Source organism: Tupaia chinensis, unplaced genomic scaffold (genome assembly GCF_000334495.1).
Source record: "Tupaia chinensis unplaced genomic scaffold, TupChi_1.0 Scaffold000182_1, whole genome shotgun sequence".
Classification (NCBI taxonomy): domain Eukaryota; kingdom Metazoa; phylum Chordata; class Mammalia; order Scandentia; family Tupaiidae; genus Tupaia; species Tupaia belangeri.
The window spans coordinates 7938593-7948404 of NW_006159657.1; the positions used below are offsets into that span (position 1 = coordinate 7938593).

Consider the following 9812-nt stretch of genomic DNA (forward strand, 5'->3'; position numbering starts at 1 on the left):
TAACCCATTACAGAAACTGTTGTCCCTTTTTTTTTTTTTTTTTTTTTTTTTTAAAAAAAAAAAAAAAAAAAAAGAGCTCTAGGCTAGGTGCTGTTTAGCCAGTGGCAACAGGTAAGGGTGGACACAGATGTTAGGTGGGGGTGCGTGGAGTTTAAATGGAGAGCCTTGACGTGAACTGTCAGGCCCTGCTACATCTTTGCACTGAGCAAGCAGAGAGAGAGAGAGCTCATGTTTCCTTGAAATGGAAGCCCATGCCTCCTCTCCCTGTGAACCTGCAGAAGCCCACCCCTCCAGAACCAGCCCCACCAGAACCCACCCACCAAGGGAACCTTGATTGGATGCACGTCCCTAAGGAGTCCCAGAGCCAGACCGTGGAAGAGGGGTGAACCGTTCCTTCAGATCCTCCTGTAGGACAGAACAAAGGGGCTGACCCGAATCCACTCCCACCCCAGGAGAGTAGCTCAAGGCCATTCACTGGGCCTGGTCTTTCCACTGTTTCCTTCTGGAGTTCCTGAGGAAGATAGAGCTCTTCCCATCCATTCCCAGGATGACCCGGGGTTGTTTTCACCCCACTGGGAGCAACCCCCTAGAGTTGCTAATTGTATTTATTAACAATGCTCCAGTGATGGGGAACACAGAGGTGGGAGCAATAGAGTTTGTAAAATGATTCATCAAGAGTAATTTGCTATTGATGCGTCCCTGGTAATCTCAAGAAATCTGATGAGGTGGAATTGAGGAAAATTTAATTATAGAGGCGAGCATCAAGAGCTGATGGCGTAATAGCATTTCCCACATTAACCTCATTTTTTCTGAGGGTTGTTTTTTTTGTTTTTTTGCATCAGCCACAATATTTTGTCCCCAGTGTTGGAATGCTTGTCAGATGCTCTTTTCACTTTGAACGTCCTGCCTTTGGTCAGTGCGAGTATCTCCCCACCCACCAGCTTTTCCTCTGAGCAGAATGGAGGTGTTGAGAGGATCCAGGGGAGAAATTAGCACCTGGCCAAAGACGGTAGGCTCTGTTCTCTGGAAACAGTGCTGTCTGCCGATATCATAAGAGGTGGGCTAGGAACAGATTGATAGACAATGGCCATGAAGGAGAGAAGCTTTGCTAAACGAGAGCAAGACGGACTATTTGCTCCGGGTTTGTGGGTCTCCTTTCTCCCACTTGTGGCCCTCCAAACTAGACATAGTCCCTCAGTTTCCTGGAGCACTGGCAAGTGTGGAAATGATGTTCTTATCTGTGTTAGTCAAGGCATATTTTGAATTCAGGTAACACAAGGGGTCTTTAAACGTTCATGGAAAGTGCATATTATGAAAAAACTACGTGTAAGTTTTGAAATTCTTTGCACCAGCATAACTTCATACTTTATTTTTTAATAATTATTTCTTTTATTTATTATTTATTTTAATTTGCTGTAGTCATTAGAGAGAGGGAAAACAAGAAAGCAAGCCACGAGGTCTGGGACCGGAAGCAGCGTTGACCATGTGCGAGTCCAGTGCCCTAGCCACCACGCAAACAGCCCTAGAGTTGTACGTGTGTGTGAGAGGGTTATGGACTAGTAATATAAGCGATACTAATCTCAACCACACTTTTCCAAGCACTTGGTAAATGCTAGGGGGCATTTTTAAGCATTTTATGTAAGTCAGCATATTTAGTCCTCCAAATCCAAGCTCTGAGGAAGGTATCAGTAACTCTCCCGTTTTATTGATAAGGAAACTGAGGCACGGGGAGTTGAAGTCAGTAGTCACCCACTTGGTATGTGGCATGCAGGCTTCAAACCCAGACAGCTAGGCTGCAGTACCTGTGTTCCTTCATGAAGCGCTGTGCAGATAGTAGCTGGCACATAGTAGGTGCTCAGCAAGGTAGAGCTGTCAGAGGGCTGGGTGACCTCTCTCACTGCCCCCTCTGGTCCAGCCTTCATGTGTTCCAGGATCATTTTACTCTGCCAGCGTATGCACAGTGCTTTGGGCCGGTGGAAGCAGAAATCCATGACTTATCCGAAGTTCAGGGTGAGCTCCTCACCAGCTCTGAGGTCAACAGACCTGGGTTCAGACCCTGGCTCCCATCACACTGTGTGATTTGGAGGAAGGTGCCTGATTAACTCTGCACTCACTACACCCTCTGTCTGGAATTCTCTTCCCGAGGATCTGTAAGTAGCTTCCTCCACGTTAATCGGCACTCCGCTAAGGTATCACCTCCCCAGTGTAGTCCTCCTGGCCATCCCACCACTGTCTAACTTGGGTCAATAAACTTCTTTTGCAAAGTGCTAGAAAGTAAATACTTTCAGCTTTGCAGACAGAATGTGGTCTTCACCATACCAACTCACCTCTGCCGATTAGCACGAAAGCAGCCATGGGCAACATGTAAACAAATGGGCATGGCTGTGTTCCAATAAAACTTTATGTATAAAAACAGGTAGTGGCCGGATATAGCCTGAGGCCCATAGTTTGCCAACCTCTCCTCGGACTCCATCCTGTTCATTTGTTTCATGACCCGAATCACCGCTTGAAACGATCTTATGTACCTACTTGTTCGTGTCCTTGTTGCCAATTTCTCACCAGTGGATTGAAACCTCCCTGACTATCTGGTTCACTCCACCACCTAGAGTAGAGCCCAGCATCTAACAAGCATTTCACATATCTTTATCAAGTATGTAAATAAATAATGTCTTGCAGGTAATAGATGCTTAGTGCACGTGTGTTGGATGAATGTCTTGTACAAAGTAGGTGCTTAAAAATCTGTATGAGTGAATGATATTGAAGATGCTTCATAAATATGTGTTGAATGAATAAAAGAATGCACCATGCCGCGCCCAGAGTGAACTCCGTCTTCCCAGGCTCAGTTCTTCACCTGTGAAGGAGCACTGCGCCAGCAGTGTCCCTGCGAGACTGTCGTGCAGTGCCTGACACCCAGTGCAGCACTCACGGGGACCGAGTTCATAGCTCTTCTAATCATGCCATTTTTCCCTTTGACTTTCAGAGGAGGCATCGAAGCTGCACAACGGGCCCCATCGCAGCGCCTACATGGAGCAGAGCTTCCAGAGCCTGAACCCTGTCTTAAGTCTGCCCATCAGCCCCGCCCAGGTGGAGCAGGCTCGGAGGAACGCGGCCTCCACAGGCACAGCACTCGAGGGCTGGCTGGACTCACTGGTGGGCGGGATGTGGACTGCCATGGACATCTGTACAACAGGCCCCACTGCCTGCCCGGTCATGCAGACCTGCAGCCAGACGGCCTGGAGCTCCTTCAGCCCTGACCCCAAGTCAGAGCTGGGAGCAGTCAAACCCGATGGCCGGCTCAGGTAGCACTGGGCACCTGCGGGCCACAGCAGGATCTTCATGGCAAAGCAGCCAGAGGGGCCAGTGGGACCTGAACCCTACCCTCCCACCCCAGGGGCCCATTCTGTGCAGGGGGCTCTCCTGGCTGTAGAGTGGTGAGGGAAAGTTTGGAGATCAAAGCAGGGTTGGCCAACGACCTGCATAGGTCAGCCAACTTCCGGGGGCAGGATAAGCTCAGACCCAGTGCCATGGTGGTCTCACCTCCTCTGGTTGAGCCTCAAGTCCTACAGGTTCCTTGTCTTCCCCCTCCAATAACCTGACCCTCCTCCCACACACAAGTGATTTTCAAATTCTTATTTTGAGCAGCAGAACTTTGTTTACTGAGCGCAGGATGGGTAGAAGTGTAAGGTGCAAATGCAGTCCAGGCTGCTCCGGCCGATGCTGAGGAGTGAGATTCCCTCTGGAAGCTCAGCCCACTGGCGGTCCCTTTGCCCAGCATCTCCTAAGGTACCTCTTCAGAACCCAAGGGCTCCGCAAAACCAGTTTGACAAGCACTGCCCAGACAGGGGGTTTGAACTCCAGCCCTGCCCTCTAGCCCATCTTTCTGCTCCTCTTAGCTGGGAAACTCCGGGGCCTGCCCTGAAGTGGGGAGCCACTGAAAATCCCAGTTGTGGACCTGGGCTACCAGGGAAGGCTCTGCACCCCCTGCCAGCCCTTCTCGGGTTGCATGATTCTCCATAGTAACCAGATGAGTGGGAAGGCTTTTTGGTGTGACATGGCCAAGGTCCACCCTGAAATGTGACTGCCACCTGCCCAGTGGTCCAGATCGCTCTCCCTCAAGGCTGCTACACAAACTAGCAGAAATGCGATGATGCTCATGTGCAGAGCCTCGAGTGTCCTGGCCACGCATAGGAGACCAAGACCATGACCTGTTGGGTCCTTGGAAATGGGAGCTTTGGGGACCATGGCCATGAAACTCACTCAAGAGTGCTTAGAGCTAAACTCCCAAGCTGGACAGCACAGCAATACCCACAGCTGCCAGAGCTCTTCTGCTCTGAGGCCAGCCATGCAGGGCCCATGTGAACTGCACACTCTGTGCTGTTGGGAGTGACCAGACTACATGGACGGACCTGTCACCTCTGAGAATGAGCATTTCAGATTTGCTTTCTGATGGCACACCTTTCCTTGTGTGAGGGGCCCGCAGGTCAGTTGGGGCATGCCGCATGGCGGTGGGAACGTTGACTTTAGAAAGTGGGAAAGTTGTGTTTTTTAAAAAACATTTTTTAAAAATAGTATTATATAAATTGCTGGAGTTACCAGAAACCTAGTGGGTTTCCTTGCCATGTGTCCCCTGGAGGGTCACCCCTGCTGATCCAGAGAGCCCCTTCCTGCAGGCGCCTCTTCCTTCTCTAATCCCACCTCCCTACCCCTGAACAACAGGGTCCCCTTGGAAAAGTCACCTCCCTGGTGGCCAGCTGTCCTTCACCCAAACAGCCAGTCTTCGTGTTCCCCCAGTGTGGGTTGGAAGGGTCCGCAGTGGCTATGGGTGCCCCGTCAGCTGTGCTGCCCCTCCCTCGCCCAGCAAGGCAGGATGTCCTGTTGGCAACGGAGGACATAGAGAAGGGACACTTTAGATATTTATTATTTATATGTTTTAGTCCATGACTAATTAGTAGGTGCTGTTTTTGCAGCTTGTCAATTATGTTATCTTACTAACTGAAGCTGCCTTTATTCACAAAAGGCCCCCCGCCCCTCCTTTCTCACCCCTACTGTCTCTGTCTCTCCCTTGGTTTCTGTCTCTGTGTCTGCCCTACATTCTTCTTGTCCTCAGAGTAAAGCAGTGATATCGGGCACCTGGAGGAGGGTGTTGGCCAGCATCATCGCCCACAGACTGGGGGTGAGTGCCTGGGTGTGTGTCGCAGCCTCAGCTTGCCTTCTGCAGAGCGCCAGCCTCATCGGTCCCTGCAGTTATGGACCTTTCGGAATTCCTGAGCCTCCTGCCCAGGCACAGGGATGTGACAAGCTGAAGACTTAGGGGTGGGGGTGCTGACTGCAGAGAGCTGGGCCACGTGTGCTTTCTCCATCAATGACATTCCATAGCCGATCTAACCATGTGACCATGACAGAGGGAAGCGGGCTCCTTCTGAGGGACATCCATCTTAGGAAATGGGTGGTCAGACCCAGGCAGGAAACCCCAGGAGAGAGCTACTGTCAGAGTGGCTTTCTCAGAAAACCCATCTGCTCTCTCAGCAGCTTTACAGGCTCTGGAGCCACATCCTCGTCCTGCCCCAACCTCTGGTACCCCAGGGCTGTCGAGGCAGCCTGCAGAACCTTCCCACTTCCCCCCTTACCAGGCCACCAAGGTTCATGGTCTCTGCAGTGTTACCAGCAGTGGCTTTGGGAGCTCAGCACTGGCGGGTCCCCATGTACATGGAGAGGTCTGCCAACTCCAAGACAGGGCCCTCCTGCACCTGCTGACAGGTCCGACTTTGTTCCATCTGGGAACAGGTGAAGAAAGGGCAGAGCTGGCCCTCTCTGGGGACAACTCGCCTCCCCTCCAGGGCTTCACCCTGCCTAATTCCGGGAGCTGAGAAATCACATGGTATATTCACCTGTCTCTTCTGGTTTGGGATCAGAATAGCTTTGCAGATGTTACAGTCAGTAAAGGAGAATTGTAAACAAAGCCCAGCATGATTTGAGAAAAGGTGATGTTTTCCCAGGGAAAATGGCATGGCTTTTTTCTTTTTTAATCTGAGAATGATTTATTCTTTGGAGGTCATTGGGCAGGCAGCCCTGAGCTGTGGCTGCCCGCAGATTTCAAAAGCACGAGCCTTGCTCAGCAAACCCTGCTGCAGTCTGTAGAGGCACAACAGTGGGTCGAGCTCAGTCGGTCCCTGGAAACTCAGGAAGGCTTTACGGTGTGGCCAGGCTGTGGGTTGTGGGGAGAAAGAAGCCCTCGGTAGGCTGCAGCACTCAGGGTTTCTACCCACCCATGACGTTCAGGCAGAAACTGTGCTCAGGGGGCAGCCCACCTTCCCAAGGCCACTTTCCAGGCCATGCAGCATGTCCCTAAGACGTACGTGCGCAATTCCTGAAGTCCCCTTCTTCTAAGAAGTGCACTTGTTCCTCTTGTGGAAAAAGTCCTCTCTGGTGGGATGAGGAGTCATTCTGACTGTGTTTCTCACTGTTGGTTTCACTTTGAAAATGGACATAGAGTTTAGAGAGGATGAGCCAGACCAAACTGCCCTCCCACCTCACAGGACCACGGGCTGCTACTCTGGGTGCAGGCCGGATGTGCGAAGACCACGCCTCCTTCTGGTACTCTAGTTTGCAGATGCAAGGAGGACACTGGCTGGAACCTGGGCCTCTCTGCCAAGGAGGTGCAGAGCGGGAGGGCAGGAGGGAGCACAAGCCGAGACCCTCTGCACAGCCGAACCCCCAGCAGCGTGCTGGAGTGGTCTGCTAGAAATAGCTGTCAGCATGCTCAGCGTTAGAGACAGCAGGAAGATCGGCCAGATCTAGGGATCACAAGTCCTTGTGGGATCCAGCACACTGACATAGACTGAATGAAGCAATCGGTGTAAGACACACGGGAGCGGTAGAGACTGGTCTGACTGGCATGCACGTGCTCCATCCAGAAAGAGCGACCACCACGCAGCTCCAGCCTGTCATTCCGTGTAGCCAGGCCACCACGGTATAGTGGAATCTTCCCATGGGTAGGAAAAAACAGAAATCGTGAATTTTTATAGAAAGATTTGATTTCTACATTTAAAAAAAAAAAAAAGAAAAATACAGTGTAGACAAGGAGAAATTCCACAGTTCCATGTGTGCATGGCCAGCAGCTTGCGCTCTCTGGAGAGGCAGTTTAAAATGAGGTTAGGCGTTGCCTGGTGAAGGAGGAAAATACCAGAATGGGAAAGGGCAGAGATACGCTAGTAGCTCACACTGAACTCTCAACGGAATGGGACCCCACGAGCCATCCTCCCAGCAAGAGCATCCCTCCAAGGAGGGCTGGCTTGTTCAGCTCTCCTGGTCCCAAGACGGTTGTGCTGAGGGAAAGGAACAGCATTTGGAGGTGTGGACATGGGGAGGTTCAGATCTGCCAGGGTTCACTCCTGGGCTCCATCTGGCCAGGCAGACCTGGCTAGGACAAGGGTCCAGGATGATGCGGGAGGTGTGTGGGACAGCGGGCTTCTCCAGATCCCAGGACCAGGAAGTCCCCTGGCTTCAGCTCTGGAAGCCTCTTTGGAAACCACGCGCAGCTGTGCTTGCTCACGGGATGCCCTCTGCTTCTGCCTCAGTTGTCTTACTTTGTCCATGGGCCAACCTCAGGCGCTACCTCATTGTGTCTGCTGAGAAGTTTACCTGGGGGGAATAAAGGTGTCCACCTCTGCTCGAGCTGAATGTACGATCTATGCAAATTCTGTTTCTCTCCCCACTCTGTCTCCCCTCCCCTCTTTCTTCCCCCCCTGCCTATCTCTCCTTGTCTCTCTGTGTCTCTCTCTAACTTAGAAGTATTTTTTTTTTAACCTTGGAAACAAGATACTGTATAGGACCCTCTTAAGACTGAGGAGGGCTTTCGCACGCCACCTGTGTCTGCGCCTCCTGTTGTCTCTGGTTCTGTTCTTGCCAAGCCCTGTGCAGGGAGAAAGAGGCCTCTCTTCCCTCTCCACCTGGCTAGGAAGACTCCCCCCGTCTCTGCCTCCACACGCCACTGCCACCGCCACCGCCACCACAAAGCAGGTTCCACACCTTGCCACTCCACTCCTAACGCTGTCTCCCCTCTCTCCTCATTTGCCTCTGATGTGCTCCTCCATCCCCCCTCCTTTACAAAGCCTTAGGTTTCTCCTTTTGGAAATGTGGCCTTATCGTTATTTTGGGAAAGCTGACTGCCCGCTCCCTCGTGGTTTCACCAACATCACGACCAAGCTGAAGCTTCTGCGGCGCCTTCCGGCCCAGCGCTGCCGCTCTGCGCGGGGCGGATGGCTGGAAATGGCTCACAAATGTGGTCTTTAAGAAGAATGGTCTTCTATTTGTCCTGTGGGCAAAATGAAGGCTTGGATGCTCGCGTAAACCTCCCCTCGCTCCTGAAGCACTCTGTGAGCATTTTGCTGCTCTGGCGGGCGGCCGGGCTTAATTACCGAGTGCTCACAGCGACCCTTCCCCCAGGACTGGGTGACTATGTACTTCCTTCAAGGGAGAGTCCGGAGAGTTTCTCAATGTCTCTCTTCCTCCTTCCTGCCTGGAAAGCGATAGCATTAAATACTCCCAGCGGAGGGGTAATGTTCTCTTAGGGGTCTCCCTCTCCCTACCTTCAGACCCTACCCTTTACCCTTCCATCGCCCCAGTGCTGATGGAGGCCAAAGACAACCCCAGGGTTTTCATAGGAAATTCACTGGAATTGAGCGCAATTGTCTTTGTGGTCCTTTATTCTTTTTTTTTTTTTTTTTTTTTAAATATTATGTTGTCAGTAGCCTTTGGGTATTTGTTTTAGAGGCCTCACAGTAAGTTATTACGTCCCCTCATTGTTTTCAAAGACGTGGTGATATAGTTTTTAAAAATAACTATTTTGTTATAGATCATAATATGCATAAAACTGTACAGAAATATTTTGTAATGTATTGATTTTAAAAAAAGAATCTGTAAATAAAGTTTTAAAGAGAGAGAATTCAAACGGCACACACTGAAAGATGTAGATATTTTGCTATTTATTTAAAGGAGTATTTTAAGAGATATTGAACTATCTGAAATTGACCAATAATCAAAATTTCGATCATCCGAATGCTTTTTTCTCAAGGTAGAATGTGACTCAGATATGATTGCATTACCTACCCCCCCCCTTTTTTGCACCTTTTCTGTCTTTTCTTTTAGCAGAAAAACAACAACGACAACAAAATTGTGCCTTAGCTGTATTCCTTTGTCTAGGGGAGTTTGTTTCTGTCTGACAAAGCAAAATTTTTTGCAGAAAACAGTGGATGTATTAAATACTGTATCATACCAAAAACACTGCAGGTGTATATAGATGCTTTCTGTCATACTGTGTTTTCAGATGCAGAATTTTAAAATTAAAAAAAAAAATACTGTCTTTATGGAACAGTGGCTGTGTGGCGTCTTTGCATTGTGTCTCTTCACACAATCTTGTGTTCTCTTCTGTCGTCTGTACCACAACAGATAAGAGCACTGTACAACTTATCATCCAGATCGGGGTATTTTTGAGAGTTAAAGGAGGCACCAACTGACGGGATGCTGAAACCACAGGCATACACTGGGCTTCTCCTTGGAAAACCTGGAAATGTGAACACATTCCCTCCTAAAGGCCATGCCTATCTCCAAGCCAGTTTATTGTCAAAACCTTCCTATAAGTCCATGGTTGATACAAAAACATGTTTAAGAAGTTTTTGCCTTAGGGTGCATGTGCTCACTGGAAGAGAAAGACAGACACAGTGAGAAATCACTCCCAGGGGGAATGGCCACTCAGCAACCCCTTCTCCTCTAAGCTCCTTCTGGGCTCTTTGGCACATACACACATGTGTCTG

General features: G+C 50.1%; 1 protein-coding gene across 1 annotated transcript in view; it reads left to right on the forward strand.

The window, feature by feature from the left end:
- The window catches only part of XYLT1 (xylosyltransferase 1), a gene marked incomplete at its 5' end in the record, with an annotated part of 347438 nt that extends 338068 nt beyond the window's left edge, over positions 1-9370 (forward strand). The window contains one exon of the mRNA XM_006146570.3: positions 2981-9370. Coding sequence (XP_006146632.1) covers positions 2981-3303 — 323 coding nt within the window. The remainder of the gene's footprint in view (positions 1-2980) is intronic.
- Positions 9371-9812: the final 442 nt, after the last annotated feature.